This window comes from Leptodactylus fuscus, chromosome 9, assembly GCF_031893055.1.
Source record: "Leptodactylus fuscus isolate aLepFus1 chromosome 9, aLepFus1.hap2, whole genome shotgun sequence".
NCBI classification, from domain to species: domain Eukaryota; kingdom Metazoa; phylum Chordata; class Amphibia; order Anura; family Leptodactylidae; genus Leptodactylus; species Leptodactylus fuscus.
The window spans coordinates 81,886,470-81,909,313 of NC_134273.1; the positions used below are offsets into that span (position 1 = coordinate 81,886,470).

Sequence of the window (22,844 nt, forward strand, 5' to 3'; positions counted from 1 at the left end):
ATGGGGAGCGGGGAGTATGCTGCTTATCTCCTCACGTGTCCGATCCTCTTTCCCTTGACCTCATCTCTTGGGGGATTAGTCGGGAGACCACTCACATATCACATGGTTGGCGTATCTTGTGTATATGGCCATCTGCAAATGGTTTACCCACGAGGAACACGTGGTCCCTATACACAGGATATAGGACATGTATGGAGGGGTCAGTTTACCACCATTTGGTGATAATGGGGGACTACCAGGGATCATAATTTTTGATGTCGGCATCCAGGACCATCATGCACTGCCAACATTTTTGCAAACTCTGTCTGCCCATTAAATAAACCCACCGCTTTCTTGTGAACGCTTTCTTGGCGTGACCAGAAGATAAGTGGCAGGACCGAGAGATCGGCGATGCAGGAGCATTCTGCTGGGCCCGGGGGATTGGCCCACTCCTCCAGGTCTATGGGAGGCTCCTGACAATTCAAGGATACTAGGGATAGATAGAGGGGGTGCAGCGGTAGCTACTTTTGCTACTGGGCCGTGGACCCTGAATGAGCCCCAAAGAACCCTCTGCAGCATAAAATGTACCACTCTTCTAAATGGTACATGGTAGGGGCCCATTATAGATTTTGCATTTAGGCCCTGGATCTTCAAGCTACGCCTCCGCCACTTCTAGTACTACGTCCTGGTGCCAGCGTAGATCGCCTGATATAACATGAACAATCTTCACTTGGCACGGAGCGCAGAAGCCGCCGCAGTCCGTGATTAATCGCCATAGCCAGATAATAGGCCTGTGCTTGCTCCAGCAGCGAAAGCTTTATCTTAGAGTCTGAAGCCCCGCTGACTCGGTGTCACAGCATCTATTCTCAGGAGCTGCTGCTTCCCTGGAAATGCTGACGACAGCTAATTTCGGAAAATTTTTTTTCTAAAGCTTGCCCAGTATAATGCAAAACTGCTAAACCGTGCATGCTGACAATGCAGAGCCGCATACGCGAGGCCTCCGGGTGCAGTGCAGAGTCAGAGCCGCAAGATGATGGGGATTTCCTTCTGTCATAAGATTATCATTGCAGACTAGGAGGGATTCCTACACTTAGTGATGCAGGCCTGGAGCGCGCCGAAGCGGAGGACACCGCCTGTATCCTGACCGGGGGACATGGGGCATTACCTGGGATAACAAATAGGGGTAACTGTAGATCTGCACCCTGAGATGGTTGCGGAGAATTACGTGGACTTTTCAATACAGACAATACCAGCCATATGATGGGTGTGACACGTGAATATAGGCCTAAGGGCTTATTCACACCACCGCACAAAACGGACATGTGGTGGTCATTTTGGCAACGTTCGTCACGAGTCCATTTTGCGAACACATTGTATGCAATGTATCTATTCACACATCTGGTTTTCATGACGATCCGTTTTTTTCTAGGCCGGCGGAGGAAGTTGGAAAGAACTGTATGGAGGTGCCATTAAAAAATACATCTTATCCCACAAAAAATAAGTTTATAGGTACAACTCTAAAAATTTATGGCAGGGAGGGGAACAAGGGGTTAAAGGACAGTCCTAAAGACTTCTCGTATATACATTTGATAGTGGAGTAAGTCATGTCCATTCACTTCAGAGGGCTGGGGTTGATCCCTGGAAAGGGGCTTGGTTTTTTTGGGACTGTAAAGGCAGAGGGATCTAAGTTTTCAACTTTCTGATTTTTTGTTAATTTTTTTTTTTTTCACTCTGCATCCATGTAGGTAAGAAGTAGAATCATGGCTGAGAATTCGCTATTATAGACGGCGAAACCTTTCCTTTCCTTAAGTGTCATTTCAATGAGTTCAATTACCTGATAATTTTGTTGTGAGGCGGCCGTCGTGACTAAGCAGGCCCCCGATGGGTTAACCAGTAGTTATAAGAGCCGGCAGAGCATGTATGGCGCTGTTATAGCCTTTCAGATCTAACCTTTGTCAAATGTTGGACCGCCGCGCTTGCGGAGGGCGGCGAACGTCTAGTAAAGGTCACACGTGTAGAGGAAGTGGCAGCTAGAAGTCATCGATGTGCACAGCAGGGATCTCCCAAAGTGACCCCAGAACATCTCCAAAGCCAACGCTCGCTTTCTTAGAGGAGTTGCATAAGTCTTCACGCCTCAGTCATTCATAGACATGACACCCGTCTCACAATACAAAGACCAGGAGTGATCGGGCTGGAAGGAGCAGAGGTAGACAGAGGACAGAGTATTTGGGTCTTGCAGAAATCTTATTCAGTCCTGTGTTAATGGGTTAAATCCTGACTGCCTAAAAGAGTCCCCGTCACCCCTCCTGAGATCTGATAGGTCTATTTTGACATATAGAACAATTTTAGGTCATCTGTTCTCAGAAACCTGTGTTGTTCCTCTGTTATTCCTCCTGGCAAAGTATGACAAAGAACTGTGTGATACGTTCCACAACCGCTGCATATTTTGAGACAATGGGGCAGATTTATTAATCCGGTCTAGGATTTAGGCCTCCGAGGGTTCGGGCTGAGGGGCTTCCCCCAGAAGGCACTTGGATGGCGCGCGTGTACGTTCCGTGCTGCATTGATTTTAATGGTGGGTTCTCTTCTGATCCATTATCGTTGAACTAGATAAGACCTAGTCTATAAAACGCCATAAAAGTTGCAGCCACCTACGATTAACAACATGGGCATGAGGAGTGAATGACGCTGACCCGCAATACCATTCACAGCCTATGGGCAGGTGTGGTGCTATTTTTGGACAGCCATATTTTTCGAATCCTGGGCATCCCCTTTAAATATTCTGTCCTTTATACATAAGAACAGGATTTTTCATGAAAAGTGTCGTGATGTTCTAGAAATCGCTCCTGTGAGACATTCCTGGCCTGTAAATGGAGAAATATTCAGCGTCTTACTGTGTAGTAATGGCCGACCGTCCATCTGCGCTCAGAGAGGAGGTGATAACATGGAGGCCGTGGGCGTGCAGGAGGTTGTGCCGCTCTCCGCAGTTTACACGACGTTACAGTAAACTGGTCACGTCTGCGCAGGAGGAAACGACTGATGAAAGATCAACCTGAGAAAAACTGGATTTACCCTTTAAAATCAGAATGAAAAGGAAATATTCACCACTAGAGAGACTGTGGAGACAGGTGAGATACATGACCTGCACTACCACATATAACCTGTACAGAAGTGTGGCGCTGTGTTAAGAAAGCAGTCTTGGTTTTTCTATTCCTGGACATCCCCTTTAACAGCGCTGTTCCCAGTTTCTCTGTGTGTCCCCATAGTTAAAGGGGTTGGCCAGTGTTTTCTTTATTTTGGACGTTGGGGTTCCATGCTGGTTCCGACTCTGGGTCACGTGATCAGAACCTGCCATCGTTCCCCAGGTTGCTCCTCTCATCTCCCCCATTTTAACTTCTAGTTACCTGTACCATGGGGACTGGCTTTACTATAGTCGTCCAAACCCCAAAGACAGGAAACCCCAATGACCAAATGGACTTGTTAGATGACCCGGACAGCGGGTATTCAATTCCTCTGCAGCGCCACTACAGGAGATAAGCAGTATTACACCGTACCCATTGAAATCAATGGGCTGGAAGCGTAACATGGATATGCCAAACCCCTGCCGATCAGCAATTACCTGGCTACAGATAAATATTATTCATGACGTGAGGATTTACACTGGCTGGTTGACTTAGAAGATTGATTCAGGACCCAAAATCCGGCGTACGGAGACCCTATTACGTATCCAGATCATTACCTGGCGATTAGCTTCAATCATAGCCTGGGGTTACCTGTAATGGGTTAAACAGCGGAATAAAAGTGTCAGGAGCGCAGTTGAGGCCATTGATTTCTATAATTTTATCACCATCGGAGCCACTTTCCATATTATGAGCTATCGATTCCCGCACTTTATGAATTACCCCTCGGCTGTTCATACAAATATATGTTTAAATGAAAGTCGGGATTTACTGAAATGGCGCGCCCTGCGTCGGTCATATTAGTTGTGGGTTATTACCCGGGTGAATACGGGGGTTGGGTATGGGATTATGGTATACACTACAGGATTTGATACCAGATATGGGCTGAGCATGAATAACCTATCTGCAAAATAGTGAGCCTATTAATATGGTGTCATTATTTAGCAGGTGGATGGCGTCCTTTGTGTCCAGCCTGATACAGTAACCTCCCGGGTGCGGCCTGCTGTGTGTATAACATTATAGTCTTAGTCTGTGCTCGCTGGCGTCAGATACACCCCAATTATTAGGAGGCAGAGGTCTGTTAATAATCCTGGCGTATGTCAGGAGGAGAATACGCCAGCAAGCAGCTGTAGATGGTACCTACGCCAAAAAACTGGAATAAGTCATCTTGAATATGTCAGGCTATCACTAGCCAACCCTATCCACCAGTTTAGAAATTAACATGGGTGATGAGAAGAGGGGAAAGCCGTTTTTTTGGTCCAATGTCAACCTTCCTGCACCAAATACCCCCCGTCAAAAAAAAAAAAAAACCTTTAGAAAAGACCATAAATGAGATCCTATAAAGATCAAGGTGCCGCCATCTCTCCTGCATCAGTGTCATAGACTTCAGGAATCAGGAATTATCTTATAGGAGCCTCAGTCGGACACTGCATAGCCCTATAGTAGAGTCCTAGACGACCCCTGAGGGACAGGCCCACCACAATACTAAGGATCCTCCGGTGGGTCCAGGCCCTAACACAATAAGGGAGGAATTTGCCATGTGTTTGGGGGCCAGTTCTACCATGTGAAGACCAGCAGAAGCCACCCAAATCTGAAGAGTACTATGGACTATTTCCTAGGTTGTTGGAGGGTGAACCCCGGAATTATCTTACAGAACACTGCATAGCCCTATAGTAGAGTCCTAGACAACCCCTGAGGGATCCTCCGGTAGATTCTCGTCCCTATAAATATGAATGAAATCTGCAATTAATTCCTCTCTGCACAACCTACTGTACATGAGGATCCCGGTAATTGCATCTCGCCCGGCCGATACTTCATCCAACCACATTACCAAGAAGAATCCCGGATATCTAATAATTGTGGATGAATTATTTCCTAGGGCGGAATGATTAGTTTTATCATTTTTGCAAATCCTTTACATCAGTCGCTTCCACTTAGCAAGAGCAAGGTATATTGATGAAGTAATGAAGTGGAAGCGGCAGCGGCGGCCGCCAATTATACAACATTTAGTTTTTAATTTTATCGCCGTCTGGGAAGTCGAACAGCTCAGCACAAAAAAGTCGCCTTTGAAGCTCGACCCCCGGCCATCATGTTTGTCTTCTTGGGGTCAAATTCTACTTAGAAGTAAAATTCTGCCGTTGTGTTGTGTTCTTTGGGTTGGACAAGTCACCGTTTTACTGAGGGCCTGGTCATTTACCTATTTAGAGCAATGGCCGCGCCCTCACTGCTCTACATTGGACCACAATGGCAAACCTTAACTTGACACACCGTTGCAGGAAGAGTTAAATTGACACAAAGTGACAAACGTTGACCATGTAATGCGGCGATACACCAGATCGGAATTTCTCTGTCCATTTGGTTGATTTAGGGACGGTGTTACCAATCTACAAGGACCGGGACCCAATTTGGTCAGGGGTCTTCATCATGTCTCAGTCGTGCACATGGTGAGATACCACAGGGCAGAGCGGATACATTTCCTAGACGTGACTTTGACATCTGGGTTACAGACCAGACTGTGCCGCTCATTACAAGAAGCCGGGAAATGATCATCAAAAAAGTTTTAGAATAAACATTTGCCGCCATGTAGCGGATCCCCCGTGTATTACAATCAGTGCGGAGAAGAGGCGGCTAGCGATGCGTGATTCCTGCCAGTGCCAGTGGATGCCTCCGCAGTGCCGGGCATGTCATTATTAATCCCCCCACTGCTTCTGTTTCTTTATGCATATTTAGCGCCACGCCACACACAACTAATGAGCTACAATCTATTCCCACCGGGAGAACAGATACAAGAGCAGGTTTAGGGGAGAATCAATATGTTCAAGGATTTCATGCAATAACAATCCGATTCTTGTTGTTGAAGTGCAGATTGCAGTAGCTGGAAACATATCTGACATTATGGAATCGATTCTGTATCAATACGAGGTCCATTTCCTGATACAGGCCATTAAAGAAGCACTCTAGTAACAGCGACACTTCTTATACATTTCAAATGGAGCCTAGGAGTAGTAAGATTTTATTGAGTAACTTGGGGACAACTTTGTTTTGTGGTTATGTGCTCCCTTCTGGAGCACTGACCTCTCCGCTCCTCTTATTCACACAGTATTTCCTGTATGAACAGGAGGTCAATCTTACAATTGGGACTTTAGTAGATTTGCTTTGATAGTGCGGCCTCCTGCTCATACAGACAGCACCCTGTGCATCAGAGGAGCAGAGAGGAGGACAGTGCTCCAGAGGAAAGCACATAACCTCATAAGGATTCACAATGCTTCTTTTGTCAAGCACAAAAAAGCAGCCTCGAAATGTACACAGTTTACAGCCCTAGTTTTTGGAGCAGATTTTAAAATGCAGCCTCTTTTTTGGTGCTGCTTTTGTGGAGTTTTTCGACACATGGTGCAGTCTTTTCAGCCTCCCTTTGACTTCAATGGGAATAGAGCTGCAATACTGGTACACTATACCTGGACCAGAGACAATTGTGTCTGATTCTGTGTTGTATATAGTATAGATGTCGGGACAAGCCGTATAATAACACTAAGATGACTCTGCTGACTCATATATTGACACTAAGAGGACTCTGCTGACTCGTATAATGACACTAAGATGACTCTGCTGACCCGTATAATGACACTGAGATGACTCTGCTGACCCGTATATTGACACTAAGATGACTCTGCTGATCCGTATAATGACACTGAGATGACTCTGCTGACTCGTATATTGACACTAAGATGACTCTGCTGACCCGTATAATGACACTGAGATGACTCTGCTGACTCGTATATTGACACTAAGATGACTTTTCTGATCTGTATAATGACACTGAGATGACTCTGCTGACCCGTATAATGACACTGAGATGACTCTGCTGACCCGTATTGTGACACTGAGATGACTCTGCTGACTCGTATATTGACACTAAGATGTCTCTGCTGATCCGTATAATGACACTGAGATGACTCTGCTAAACTGCCCCAGTCTGCACAAAAAGGACAAAAACTGTGATATGTCAAATATCAGTCTTTTGTGTGTTCCACTGAATTTCTTTCAGTGGGTTGTATAACAATAGAAAACCATGACTGCTTTCTTCCATAAACAGCGCCTCTGTTGTCCATAGGCTGCATGCAGTATTGCAGTATTTACATGTATACCAGACAATGTCTATAGATAAGAGTGGCGCAATGTGTACAGAAAAAAGCAGCCATATTTTTGTAACACTTTAAAGGGGAACTGGAGATTTTAACTTTAACCCTACAGAGACTAAAGAGGATTTCCACTCGATGAATTTTTCTATCTATCACCACGCACATATTTTCAGACGAGATTGTGAGAACCTGCGCGGTTATTGCCCTGTCTGTAATAAATGTTATTAGCCCCATCGAGCAGCTCATCACCGGGAGGATCCACGGAGCGCCACGCCACCACCGCCATGTCTTAATGCAATGAAGTGGGAGCCAATTCAATTATCCGCATTGTTCAGGATGAATAAATGTATTTCATTTCACACAAAGCAATAAATATATCCCCGATATTTCAGGCCTTTGGGGATAATATCTGCATATTTTAATATATTTTTGCACTCGGCTTGATTCAACTCTCCTAATGTGGAAGCTTATTTGGTCTGTACGTCATTAGATGTCCTGTGACCTTGTCTCATCTGGAAAGGGATCATTATTGGTGCAGATGGTTCCCTGACTATGTCCGCCATGGTATCTGGGCCTCGTTGATTGGGTACGGTGTATGGGTGACACCGATCCGCAGCATTCAGTGTATACCAAGCACACTGCACTACATTGTATAGTGGCTGTTGTTGGTATTGCAGCTTAGTCTCATTCACTGGAATGAGACTGAGCTGCAAACAGATCACGCGATGAATGAATGTGACCTATGAAGAGGTAGTGGCCCTCAACTAAATGGTGTGGTCTTCGATCAGCTGGTCTGTCGGGATCCCGGATACTGTATCATCAGATATGGACGTCCTATTCTAAGGCTATGAATATGAATAACAAAACAGGACGAGAGGCAAAATGTACGGTAGACTAATATTGGTGAGGATCAGGTTGATTAAAAAATGTCTAAAAATTGCATTTCCTTAAAAAAAAAAAGTCAACATCGATACCAAACTTATTATTTTACAATGCTATACCTCTAGGGAAGGAGTCATGAACCTTCTACTTTACTGTAGACGTCCAGTGAACCAGCCATGAACCCCTACACTCCCAATGACCTTCAGAGACCAAGCCATGGACCTCTATACTACCTTAGATCATCAGAGAAGCAGCTATGAACCCCTACACTACCCTAGACCATCAGAGAAGCAGCCATGAACCCCCTACACTACCCTAGACCATCAGAGAAGCAGCCATGAACCCCTACACTATCCTAGACCATCAGAGAAACAGCCATGAACTCCCTACACTACCCTAGACCATCAGAGAAGCAGCCATGAAACCCTACACTACCCTAGACCATCAGAGAAGCAGCCATAAACCCCTACACTATCCTAGACCATCAGAGAAACAGCCATGAACTCCCTACACTACCCTAGACCATCAGAGAAACAGCCATGAACTCCCTACACTACCCTAGACCATCAGAGAAGCAGCCATGGAACCCTACACTACCCTAGACCATCAGAGAAGCAGCCATGAACCCCTACACTACCTTAGACCATCAGAGAAGCAGCCATGAACCCCTACACTATCCTAGACCATCAGAGAAGCAGCCATGAACCCCTACACTACCTTAGACCATCAGAAAAGCAGCCATGAACCCCTACACTACCCTAGACCATCAGAGAAGCAGCCATGAACCCCTACACTACCCTAGACCATCAGAGAAGCATCCATGAACCCCTACACTACCCTAGACCATCAGAGAAGCAGCCATGAACTCCCTACACTACCATAGACCATCAGAGAAGCAGCCATGAACCCCCTACACTACCCTAGACCATAAGAGAAGCAGCCATGAACTCCCTACACTACCCTAGACCATCAGAGAAGCAGCCATGAACTCCCTACACTAACCTAGACCATCAGAGAAGCAGCCATGAACTCCCTACACTACCCTAGACCATCAGAGAAGCAGCCATGAACTACCTACACTAACCTAGACTATCAGAGAAGCAGCCATGAACTCCCTACACTACCCTAGACCATCAGAGAAGCAGCCATGAACCCCTACACTACCCTAGACCATCAGAGAAGCAGCAATGAACCCCTACATGAAGCCTATCATTGACCACAAAGGAACCACAGCAATGAAGCTCTCCACTACCATAGATCACCACATTAGCAGAAGTGAACCCCTCCACTACTCTAGACCAACAGGAATACAGACAATAAACTCTACACTGTCCTAGACCACCAGGGCAACAGACGTGTAACACAGAGCACTAAGGAAGCAAAATGTAACCCTTTCACTACCCTAGACCACCAAGAATATACACACTGTAGAAATTACAAGACAATAAAGAAAATTAGCCATACTTCATCCTAGACCAGCAGAATATCAGATATTTACTCCTACATCACAAGGAAAGCAGCCATTCACCCCTTCACTACCCAAGATCACTAGTGAGCAGGCATCATAAGGGTTTCCAGGATTTATAGCATATAGGTTACGGCCTCTTCAAACAGCTGATCTTTGGGGGTCCCGGTTATTGGACCCCGACTGACTAAGCCTGTAAAACCACTTTAACCCCATTCTTCCCAAGATTTGAACCCTGATGTAGACAAATTTCCAGCATACTTACTTTATCAATTCCTTGTGGCTCTCAAGACCTCTGCTCGCAGGATGCAATTCTCATAGCCGCGCACCGCGTGGCCCGGACAGATTTGTATCCACTGAAGGTTCCCATTAAACGTCAGCAAGCAGAGATATTAAAACCCATGAAAATGCAATAGAAAAATGGTCCTGACATTTTATCACATAAAAGATAACCTCTATTTGCCGGATCGGCGATATCCCTTTAAGTGCGCCTTTACACCATCACGGAGATTAATACGTAACATATTTGCCTTTGCAGCTTCAGCTAAAATCTGATCCTATAACTAATTAATTTCCCCGCCTTCGCGCCTGAGCATCATTTCCTCGCCCTCCCCGGGGGCCACTGAAAACTGGAACCAAGAGCCACCGAGACTTCGAAGTAGTGAGATTGATCTTGCATTCAATAGCTTCATTTACCCGGCCACCTAATTGCCATTACATTCCAATTAAAAGCAATATGCCGCCTGTAATTAGATACCTGGCTTATTCCCCCGGCTGGGTCTTCATGATTTTCACAGTCAATTGCATGATGTGAAATTTTTTTTTTTTTCAACTTTTCGAAACTTTTCTCATTGCGATTCTCACCCGCCTGCTATGCCCAGGGACCCATGCTTCATGCCGCAGCCTCGTCCTAACCTTCTCTCCGCAACAGTCAATACAATCACTTATCCCAGCAGACAGCGTGCGGCTCATTACGCCGGCCGCATCTTCCAATCGCTCTGTTTACTGGCAGGTACGTTTCCAAAATGTAATTTATCTTTCCGTCCTCTACGTAGGTTCCCATAGCGTTCCTATCTATCAGGAAGTATGTGGAGAAACGGGCACTTAAAATGCCAAGACCAATTAAGATGGAGTAGCTTAGCGGCGTGATTAACATATTCCGTGCTAAGTTTGTGACTGGCGGATTAGACCTCCATCCCCCTGGTGCGTTGGGAGACTATTTGGTTAAATATCAGCTGGCCGGGATCTAGAAGGAGGCAATTGAGATTTATCTAGATTTTGATCGATAGATTGGATGACATCGCTCAGTCAAGGGTGATTGTAGAACATAGCCCTGGTCTTAAAGGGAATGTCACCAGAACCCAACATATCACCCCAGCCCTGCAGATAGATAGGTTATAATCACCTGGATCAAACAGTGGTTTCCCATTGTGAATCACTGCCTCCATTCCGGAGATATTGTGGGTTTTGTCAATAAGCAAATGAGCTCTTTGGAGCAACAAGGGAAGTGTCAATGCCCCAAAGAGGTAAGTGGAAACATTTCGGCAAAGAGCTCATTTGAATCTTGACAAAAATACGGTTCTGGTGACAGTAACCTATCTATCTGCAGGGCCAGGGTGATATGCTGGGTCTGGTGACAGTAACCTATCTATCTGCAGGACTGGGGTGATATACTGGGTCTGGTGACAGTAACCTATCTATCTGCAGGACTGGGGTGATATGCTGGGTCTGGTGACAGTAACCTATCTATCTGCAGGACTGGGGTGATATGCTGGTTCTGGTGACAGTAACCTATCTATCTGCAGGGCTGGGGTGATATGCTGGTTCTGGTGACACTAACCTATCTATCTGCAGGGCTGGGGTGATATGCTGGTTCTGGTGACACTAACCTATCTATCTGCAGGGCTGGGGTGATATGCTGGGTCTGGTGACACTAACCTATCTATCTGCAGGGCTGGGGTGATATGCTGGTTCTGGTGACACTAACCTATCTATCTGCAGGGCTGGGGTGATATACTGGGTCTGGTGACAGTAACCTATCTATCTGCAGGGCTGGGGTGATATGCTGGTTCTGGTGACAGTAACCTATCTATCTGCAGGGCTGGGGTGATATGCTGGTTCTGGTGACAGTAACCTATCTATCTGCAGCACTGGGGTGATATGCTGGTTCTGGTGACAGTAACCTATCTATCTGCAGGACTGGGGTGATATGCTGGGTCTGGTGACAGTAACCTATCTATCTGCAGGACTGGGGTGATATACTGGGTCTGGTGACAGTAACCTATCTATCTGCAGGGCTGGGGTGATATGCTGGGTCTGGTGACAGTAACCTATCTATCTGCAGGACTGGGGTTATATGCTGAATTATGTGTTGTCTCTTCCTTCTATGTTTGGATATTTATCCTTCTGTGTGGACGTATGTCCTTCCATCTGCCTTGTCTGATCAATGTCCTAGTCTCTGTCTGCCATGTTTGCAGGCAATGTCCTTCTGTCATGTATTTCAGTCTATCAGCCTATATATCTGCTAGCTGTGCCTTTGGGTTTCTGTATGTCCCTTCATATTGTCTGTACCTTTGCTACCTGTGACCATCGGTCTTCTGCCTTGTTTGTAGCTCTGCTACCTGTCCTTATGTCCTACCTCAGGTTCCAGCTTCAGACCCGATCTCTGTTATCTGTATGTTCTGGTCTGTTCCTGATTCAGTACCAGTTACCTACTGTATTCATGTTTTCAGTATAGCCATAGTTGGCAATGATTTTGGGAGTCCAGGTCCTAGTTCAGCTTCGATATCTGATCCATCTTTCACTAACCTGTGCTAAGCGGGCCCAAGTCATAAAAAAATATTTCCACTGGTGTGACCTTTTAAATACACAAAATATCATCATATGCAGAAATTTTACATGAAATTCCAGAAACAGACCCATTCCTGTCTATAGGTACTGGACTGCAATACCAGTCACAACCTGTGGTCAAGTGTGGCGCTATTTTGGGAAGAAAGCTGCCATGTTTTTCTAATGACATCCAGCCTACTTGTGATTTGTAGCATGGCTTTGTTTAGAAAAGGTTAAAGGTGATGCCACACCAAAGCAGTGCTCTGCCCCTTCATTCTCAGGATTGTTGAGGGTCCCAAAAATTGGCCTCCCACTGATCATAAAGTGAAGCCTATTGCACTACTCTAACCCCCATCACCTATAGCCAAGTATTGTCTTTTTATGCCCCCCAAATGGATGTTTAGGCAGCTGCCTATCCTGCCTACCTTGTCCTGGCCCTCTTGGTCACCTCCTCCACACAGTACCCAAGAACAGAGGTTGGATCAATGAGATAGACACCCCATTATAGGGCCCCATGGCGTCTACAGGAACACAATGTTTGCCCTTGAACTGGATCTTGAAAACTGAGAAATTTGGGCTAAAACTGGGAAATCCCTGGAATAAGTCCTACCGATGGCGAATACTAAGTGTCAGGCTCCGACAACTGGAATGACAACCGCTCGCCCCCGAATGTTTTACACCAAGAATCGTGTATTTCTGATGTCACCTGAAGCTAATAATAGTCTGATTTATGGTAAACGCTGGGAAGAGATGCGGTTCACGATGTCTTGGACAGGAGAACAGATGGCAAGTCAGAAGCAGCTGATATTTGTGAGCCAACAGATTTGTTTGGCAGAAATTTCTAGACTAAATTAAATCTTCCGTCAATATGATAGAGAGACATTTCCCCCATTAGGGGCCGTCTGGGATTAGATAATAGGGTCTGTATTTTTCACAGAAACTGTGCCAATTATTAGAATGACAATGAGGTGACTCCGCCGCCCTTGTCCAAGTCTATACAGCAAAGCCGACAAAGTAGATGTTCTTAAAGGAGCAGCTCTATTTTTCTGAACGTAGACAAGGCTTTGCTGTTGATATCTTCTGACTTTACAGTACAGACGGTCTTACGTTTTCCATATTACGGGTGGTTTCCATACATTTTACACGTAAAGATGAGACATCTTAATTCATCCCAGTTCCAGTTTATGCCTGGCATCTGATAGAGAGATATTTACTCCATGGGCGTAACTAGCAAAGACTAGGCCCCATAGCAAACTTTTGACTAAAGCCCCCCCCCCCCTCACATGGTATAACGCCCTCTTTACTGGGCCCCACATGATATAATGCCTCCTATAAATGACCCCAGCACACTATAATGCAACTTGTACTGGCCCCCACACGGTATTAAGTCCCCTTTATTCTCCATACTCTATATTGTCTCCTTATTGGCCCCAATACAGTTTGCTGCCTCCTTTACTGGGCTCAAAAAAAAGGGGGTTCAACAGGGCCCCCTATGGTCATGGGCCATTACTACGTCAGTAGCACTGCCGCTGATTACCCAACCGGGAGCTGTCTGGGATTAGATAATAGAGTCTGTACTTTCCCAGAATCTGCGCCACTCATTATAATGAGATGACTCTGCTGACCTTGTCCCATTCTACACAGCAAAGCTGCAGAAGTAAAAGTTCCTAAAAAAGAACCGCTATTTTTCTAAACCCAGACAACTCTTTGTTGTCGGTCTCTTCTACTGTGCGGTATGACCTACATGATACAGCGAGCGGGACAAAAGGTCTATTGTGGCGTCTCCCATGTTATGAATGATTCCATGTAATTCAGAGGTGATGATGCAAAGTCTTAATTCTTCCCAGTCCCAGTCTATGTCTGGCGGTTTTACCCTCTAATTAGGCTTGGAATTGCTTTCTGAAAGCCAAAAACCCAATGTCCTCTTCTAGTATTAATGCCAGTGACTGACCTCTGACCCTTCAGTCATTATTTAGCCTTACAATCCATTTCTGTTCATTATGGAAGTATAGGAGACGCATTTCACTGCATTATCGAGGATCTTCCCGGCCGCAAAGTTAAAAGGGTTATAGGAGACAAGGAAAAATTAATGTTTTCTTCCTGAAACAGCGCCACTCTGCTCCAAAGGCAGTATATGGTACTGCAATTTAGTCTTAATATTTTCTTCCTGAAACAGCGCCACTCTGCTCCAAAGGCAGTATATGGTACTGCACTTTAGTCTTAATCATTTGAACTCGCCTGCAAAAAAATATAACTTTTACAATATCTAGGAAATATTATAATATCCAGAGCTGACCGGCAGCTTCATGACACCAATCAGGTGCTGCTACAGAGCCAAAACATGGCGAGACGCCGCTGGGGGAGTCTGACAGCGCCTCTTTCCTCTCTCTCTATTAAGGACACATGCGCTGAGCATGCATGTCTATGGGGATGTCAGAGAGAATAGCTTCCGGCTGAATTAGTTTTGCAGCTGTATGGCCACCTTAAAGGGATTTTATGAGATTTATTCTTAGACCTGAAGACCTGTGGGGTTCCGACCCATGACCAACTGAAGCATCAGTGATGCTCTCTATGTGCAGCTTCCACTTCCCACACCAGTTACATGGCCTGTATGTAGCTCAGTCCCATTCAAGTGAGGTGCAATACCAAGCACAGCCACTATACAATGAACGGCGCTGTGGTTGGTAAGGGACTGGAGCAGTCACTCAAACAGCATCTGTCAGACCCTCACAATCTTTAATGGATGTCCTATCCTAATGATGGGCCATCAATTATTAACCCTTTAAGGGATCCACGTTTCCTACGATAGGACCGGAATACGACATACTGCTTAGAATTGAGGACTTGAAAATGGTAATTAAATAAGCAGTAGAATCCATAATGAGTGAGCAGTGTATACATAAACCCCTGTAACCCGCCATGCGGTACACCGCGCCTCACTAGTGCCTCGCACTGATAAGCGGAATACTACTACATAATGGAATATGGCTGCACGCACAGTGACTCCGATCCTGCACGGTATAATGAAGGACCCCGGCGTATGTATATCTATAGCGGTTCCTCTGGCAGTGGCGATAATTAGAGTATGGTAATTACACCAGATAGCGGTGTTATTATTATTATTATTTTTCTAGGGTGACGAGGTTGGAATCCGTACGTGTAAGCGCCTCTATGACTCACGCTACAGCAATGGGGGGGCATGTTACATGGAGCAGGTGGAGAAGAGACGCGCTCGGGCTGTTACTACGCCTGGGTTGTGCGTTACACGGTAAGCATTTCATGTGTGCCGCAGTTAACCCCGCAGTGACCAGCTGCTTGTATCATACAGGTCCACGCTGATAAATAATCACTTAAAATCGGATTTCGCTCTCGTTTTGACTGTAAACGACGACGGCTGGCGATAAGGGTTATGTCTCCGCCATGAAAGCCTTCAGAAGGGATCAGATGAAATCTTGAAAGCTACTCTGTATACACTAAGGGATGTATACGGCACCACAATAAGAGATTATATAGAAAGGGTTGCATTCATTTTATTATATATATTATCAGGACATATGGACATCCTATAGAAGGTAATCCCATCGATCTATAGGTTGGAGGACCTATCTTCATCTCACTGTACATAGCCAGAAATGCTAACATGCAATAACACATTTGCCCTTTAGTGGCCACTGTAAGGAAAATGCAAAGCTGGTTATGGCTTGTCCTGCAACAACAACTGAACGATGGGGGTTTCTAAAGCTGAACTTAGGGTAATTTTGATATTTTTCATATCTAAAGGTGATTCTGTTCATAATTTTATGTCTACTTTATCATCATTGAAGTCATTTTTCACTGTGGAGCTGCCCTCTAAATATTGTCTTCCTCACATCACTCTTAGTCTTGGTGACCATGAAGTTTCTTCTCCTAGGTGTCACAAATTCACATAGGGGTTTGGGAAAGAGGAGGGTAAGTGATTCAGTCTTCTGAGTCTTTGGGAGGATATGTGCTTGTATTAAAAGAGGAGCAGATGGGGGCGCTATTCTATTTGACTGTTGTGTATTCCTATAGAAAGGGAATCCAGCAGTGTAGAGCGGCGTGGAATGATACTCCTATAGCACAGAAATACATCTGTAGGACAAAAAGGCAACCATGTTGGTAGGGTGAGAGGTTGTGCTAATGGGCATCTTTACAGGACATGGACAGCCATGCATTTGGGTGGTCCTTGCAGCAGCCACCGATGATCACATAGGTGGTCACCTGGCCACTGAAATCAATGGGAATTATTCACACCTAGACATGGTCACACTGCTGAACTGGGATCATCCCGTCCATAACATCAATGGGGTTCCCAGCTAATGTGCCATATTACACCTAGTGATGTGTCATGGAGCATCCAGTGATCCTCTATACCACCTATGTAGACCAGCATGTCGCATGCAGGATCCTCGGCTTTATTTGTAGACCAAGTGACCTCATTTTTCCACGGAGAGATCCCCTGTTACTGCTCCTCCTTTAAATACATTGTTTATACTCAATTCTACAGTATTACTCTCATATGACATAGTAAAACCAACGCACACACTCCTATAGACAATGACAATCACACAAACAATGGTGGGCTAAAGATCTTTCCATCACCCAGACATTGACCCCATAGGTATGTACCCTGGTACAAGTGATTTTTGGGAAAAACGTCAGTAATATACCTGGTACATTTGTGACCTATGTTACAATATGTGACCACCGTGATGTGAGCTGCCGTTTAAAGGAGAACTCCAGTAAATAAAAATCCGCCTCCAATTACAAATGAACCTGTGTGTTGTATAATGTTACTGATAATTGTATTGTGAGGTTATATGCTTCGCTCTGGAGCACTGACCTCCTCTTTGCACTCTTGATACACAATGTTTTCTGTAGGAACAGGAGGTCATAGCCACAATTTAGGTGTATTAGACCCTCCATCATGGGTGTGACCTCCTGCCCATACAGTGTTTGCATCAGGGGGGCAGAGATGAGGCCAGTGCTCTGGAGGGGAGCACATAACCACACAAGAAAGCAGCCAATCCGTTATTCACTAACATCACACTACACGTAGACTCCTATTCAAGGGCTTATTTAGCTTTTTTGTAGGCAACCCCCAGATTGCCAGAGGGGGAATCCTGGTCTATTGATCGTGCAACTCTCTAGGGACCGTTAATAGTCAATGAAGCCAATGGACTCCTGTGGATTTTAATGGACGGGAAAATAAGCTTTTACAATGGGTTTCCCTAGAGATGGTAGCTGACAATGGCTAGTACCAAAAGCAGGACCTATCACTAGGGACAGGGGCGAAGATCTAGGAGGTGTAGAGGAAGCAATGGCTCCCGATTATGATGCAGGATTGGATTCTGTTACATTCAAGTCATTCTTCTGGTCTATGGACAGGTTATATAACCAAAATGGACCGTCCCTTTAAATATCGGTCTTCATTGCTGCATGTGAGTCCATAGCGGCTCCGTCTTCCCATTACTTATTAGTAAACCACGGCTGATTATCATATTACGCCAAGAGGTATTCACCACTTTGAACTAATGCAAACCAGATAGATTTATACCCTCGTCCTGCGCCGTAAAGACGTTCATTGCCTCGATTTTACATTAAAAATGCATGTGCTTATATACACTCCAAATGAGTCATTAAGGCATACGGAGCCTTTACACAAGGAATTATTGATGCCGTATAGATTATGAGCGTCCATTATACGTGACTCTAATGCAACGACATGGACAGCATCTATATACATCCGAACTGTAAAGGTTACAGTCGTGGGCAGGTACAGTCCTATATTGGGGCATTGTCCTATACCTAGACCGGCCTACCATTACAGTCCCTATAAGGCTTGTCATCAACTTTCCACGTGACATGCAAGTCAGTTTGTGAACTGTCAGTCTTTACTGTAGTTCTGGCATTCTATTCATGAACCAGGAAGAATATCTATATGTATTTCTATATGAACATAGCAATAGGTCCTGTTCAGGTTAGAGTCCATTTTGGTACCAAGTACATTAGGTTTACCTGCATTGATTTTTAGGCAACCTGAGCATCTATTGTCATCCTCCAGGGATTTATACACAACTTGTCAACTTTGGCATATAGCTGTAAATCAATTTACACGTGAAAAATGGAGACGTAAGATTTCATTACCTGGTTTGCTAAGGATCCGTCATTAATCTACATGCAGTGGAGTCTGTCCTATGGATGGTAGTATACATTGCATTTACTGTTGTCTCCTCCATCGGGCTCCATATGACTAATGACTGTTTCCAGACACAAGTAGAGGCTCTCCTAGAACTCTGCACCTTGTCTCTACCAAACCTCCTATAATGAAATCCATCCATCACACGCAATGCATTCTGCCACTCAACTCGCAGCCAAATGACTCTTGGTAGACTCAACTTCCGAGTGGTGTTATAGGGCCAGGTAGACGCCGCCACTCCTCACATACAAGCAATAAATTGTATAAGGGCTTATTTAATTGGCCAAAAGGATGACATGACCATTAGAGTTTTGTTAATCCACCATAAGCTCTATGGCTTCTCCTTTTTGCATCTAAATCCCTATAACCTGAGGACAGCTGCATCTAGGCACATTGTTCACACACAGCAGCAATGCTGCAGAAGGAAGGTGTATAAGTAGATGACACAGCCTTCAGTCAGGACCATGGACAGGAACCCTATGAGAAGAAGTCACCATGAGGGCTCTGCAATGAGTAGGGCGACTTCTTACAACCAGTAATATAGGGCTGTAGGAACGCTGGGGATATCCTAAGAACTCAGGACAAGGTGACTCGTTTTTCATGGATAATCTATGAAGTTACCATTGGCGAGTGAAGTTCAAGCCATAGAGACAGCATGGTAGATCTTCAATGAAGTCATTTCAACAAAAACTTCGTAAGAAAATGGTCTTGTAGGTTTGCCATTTTTAAGGATCACAAAGAAAGCCCCAAAGAGGTCCTGAGACCATCACCATAGAGGTCCTGAGACCATCACCATAGAGGTCCTGAGACTATAACCAAAGAGGTCCTGAGACCGTCACCATAGAGGTCCTGAGACCATAACCAAAGAGGTCCTGAGACCATCACCATAGAGGTCCTGAGACCATAAGCAAAGAGGTCCTGAGACCATAATCATAGAGGTCCTGATACCATCACCATAGAGGTCCTGAGACCATAATCATAGAGGTCCTGAGACCATAAGCAAAGAAGTCCTGAGACCATAATCATAGAGGTCCTGAGACCATAAGCAAAGAAGTCCTGAGACCATAATCATAGAGGTCCTGAGACCATAAGCAAAGAAGTCCTGAGACCATAATAATAGAGGTCCTGAGACCATCACCATAGAGGTCCTGAGACCATAATCATAGAGGTCCTGAGACCATAAGCAAAGAAGTCCTGAGACCATAATCATAGAGGTCCTGAGATTCTAACCAAAGAGGTCCTGAAACGGTAACCATAGAGGTCCTTGGACCATAACCTTAGAGTTCCTGAAATGGTAACCATAAAGGTCCTAAGACTAATCTTTATACCATCAGGTGTTCCTGTACCAGAACCAGGAGCAGCGTCTTAGGACCACAGACAGTATTAGTTTTTTAGGACTGGGGGCTTTCCTAGGAAACAATTGAAGAATTACTATGGAAACTCAACATGGTTTCATCCTTGGGCTCAACTGTTCAGTGTTCACATCTTCTGACAACTTGAAGTCATTCCGTTTACCAGCAATTCAGGAATTAACAGGACAATATGGCACTGTCACTTCTTCCCACTGATAACTTTATACCTATGCTTTGTATGTGGGCCATGTTTAAGGATCACAGAGGAAGCCCCTTCCCACAAGGTAACCATAGAGGTCCTGAGACCATAACCATAATTGTTCTGAAATTGTAACCATAAAGATCCAGAGATCCAGCCTTACATCAGAAGATGCATATTTTGTTACAGAAGCAGAATTAACTACACCAAGAGCAACAATCATAGGACCATAGATAGGAGCACCTTGAAGGCTCCTCAAAGGGACAGGACAATTGATCAGTATTAGATTTGGGACTAGAGGCTTTTCTATAAAAGAAAATGAGGAATTACTAAGGAAACCCCAAAATGGCTCCATCACTGTGCTCTAGACTATAAATCTCAGCTCAAGAAATGTTCAGATCTCCTGAAAACATGAAGTCATTTTATTTACTGTCAATACAGAAATTACCAGGACAGTATGGCCTTGAGACCCCCATATATTACGCTCTTCTTCCCACAGACAACTTTATACTTCCTTCCATGTTTAAGGATCACAGAGCAAGCCCCTTCAAACTGGGTAACCATAGAAGTCCTCAGACCCTCAACATAGAGGTCCTGAAACTGGAACCACAGAGGTCCTGAGACCATCAGCATAGAGATCCTGAAACACTAACTATAGAGGTCCTGAAACTGGAACCACAGAGGTCCCGAGACCCTCAGCATGGAGGTCCTGAAACTATAACCATTGAGATCCTGAACCTATAACCATAGAGGTCCTGAAACTGGAAACACAGAGGTCCTGAGACCATCACTATAGAGGTCCTGAAACCATAACCATTGAAGTCCTGAACCTATAACCATAGAGGTCCTGAGACCATCACCATAGAGGTCCTTATTCAACCAGGTGCATATTTCGTTACAGCAGCAGAATTGGCCCCATCAGGAGCTGCACTCATAGGACCATAGACAGGAGCACCTTGAAGGCTTCTCAGCTATTCCTCAGTATTAGTTTTACATTTTGGCCTGGGGGCTTTGCTAGGACTATAGACAGGGATTGATCAGTATTAGGTCTAGATTCTGTACTCTGGGCTTTCCGATGAAACTATTGAGGAATTACTAAGGAACCCCCCAAATGTCTTCATCACTAGGCTCCAGACTATCAGTCTCATCTTCAGACACATTCAGACAACTTCATTTACCGGCAATACATGAATTATCGGGACAATAAAGCAATGCGACTTCCATATATGACCCCCCTCTCCCCACGGACCACCACAGGGGTCTCCTACCTGACCCACAGTGTCTGCAGCCCCTTCCCCTTACCTGCAAACAGCTGCATCCAGGCGCAGATCTTGTACACAGTGGCCGTGTTGCAGAAGAAGAAGAGGGCAAAGCAGGTGATGCAGCCCAGGATCAGCACCATGGACAGCAGCACAAAAAATGCAGCCGCCTTGAAGGCTCCTGAAGGAATGGTGCTGAAATCTGTGAAGGATCCCCGGCAGGTGAACTCTCTGTTGCCTGCTCCATTGCCTACACAGTAGTGGAAAAGCCCAAAGTAGCCAGGCTTAGGTGTATTGACACTGTCCCCTATCCAGTAGGGTTGTATGAAGACCACCACATTGATGATGGCAAAGCAGATGGTGAAAATGGCCCATAGGACGCCTATGGCTCTGGAGTTCCTCATGTAATTGTCATGGTAGAGCTTAGAGGCTTCTTGGGAAGGGAGCATCTTGGCAGGCTGAGCACAAAACCCCCTTCTAGCTGGCAAAACCCCTAAGACAAGTGTCTATGCAGAATGCCCATGCACCCTCACCCTGGGCATGCAGGTTGTTGCAGATGGAGCAGATCCCAGCCTTAGATTCCAGGAGAGGATGTAGTGATGGGTTCCCCGATACTGTGCCAGCTAATCAGACATAGCAGAGTCCCTGGGAGCAACATGAGAGGAGATAAGATGAGATAGACCCCGGGTGACAGAGCTGGAGAGAAGCAGAGCAATGCAAGGGGATGCCACAGAGCCTTGCCATCTGTGTGCAGAGAAGAGCAGTGTCAATGAGACGGCAGAGACTTGGCTGCTTCCATCCCTCCCTGCAGCTGCTGGGGCTCCATCTTTGCTGTGGTTCCTTCTACTGCCTGCTGCGCGCTCCCGAGCCTGTGCGCGCTCCCGCTATAATGCAGATTTGGGCAGAAGAAAGGGACTATTTCCCAGGCAGCCGTGGGCTTGCAAAGCTCTGATCTCATCTGTTTTCTGATCAAATCCCTGGCACCAGAATAGTGCAAAAAAAGGCTGCAACTACAGCACAGATAGGATTGTATTCACACACACACACACACACACACACACACACACAGCAATGGAGCCTCCCTACCCCCATCCAGGAGGATTATCCTCTGGCAGGAGGAAGCAGCTTGTCTTCTATCTGTGCATGGAGTCTCCTGCAGCCAAAGACAGGGTGGCCAGACTGTGTGCACTGTGACCAAGGCATTGGCTCAGCTGTAGTGTGTGGTGCCAGGCTGGTGATGTGATGTGGCGTGTGCCCACTAGGGGCCAGGAAAGACCACTCATCCTGCTCATCTTCATTACACATAAACATAGAGGATTGCACTCCGGCGTCTGACAATTATTC

General features: G+C 45.5%; 1 protein-coding gene across 1 annotated transcript in view; it reads right to left on the reverse strand.

Moving 5' to 3' along the window:
- LHFPL4 (LHFPL tetraspan subfamily member 4) overlaps positions 1–22,475 on the reverse strand; it is a 65,296-nt gene extending 42,821 nt beyond the window's left edge. Inside the window, exon 1 of the mRNA XM_075287542.1 lies at positions 21,544–22,475. Coding sequence (XP_075143643.1) covers positions 21,544–21,949 — 406 coding nt within the window. The 5' untranslated portion in view covers positions 21,950–22,475. The remainder of the gene's footprint in view (positions 1–21,543) is intronic.
- Positions 22,476–22,844: the final 369 nt, after the last annotated feature.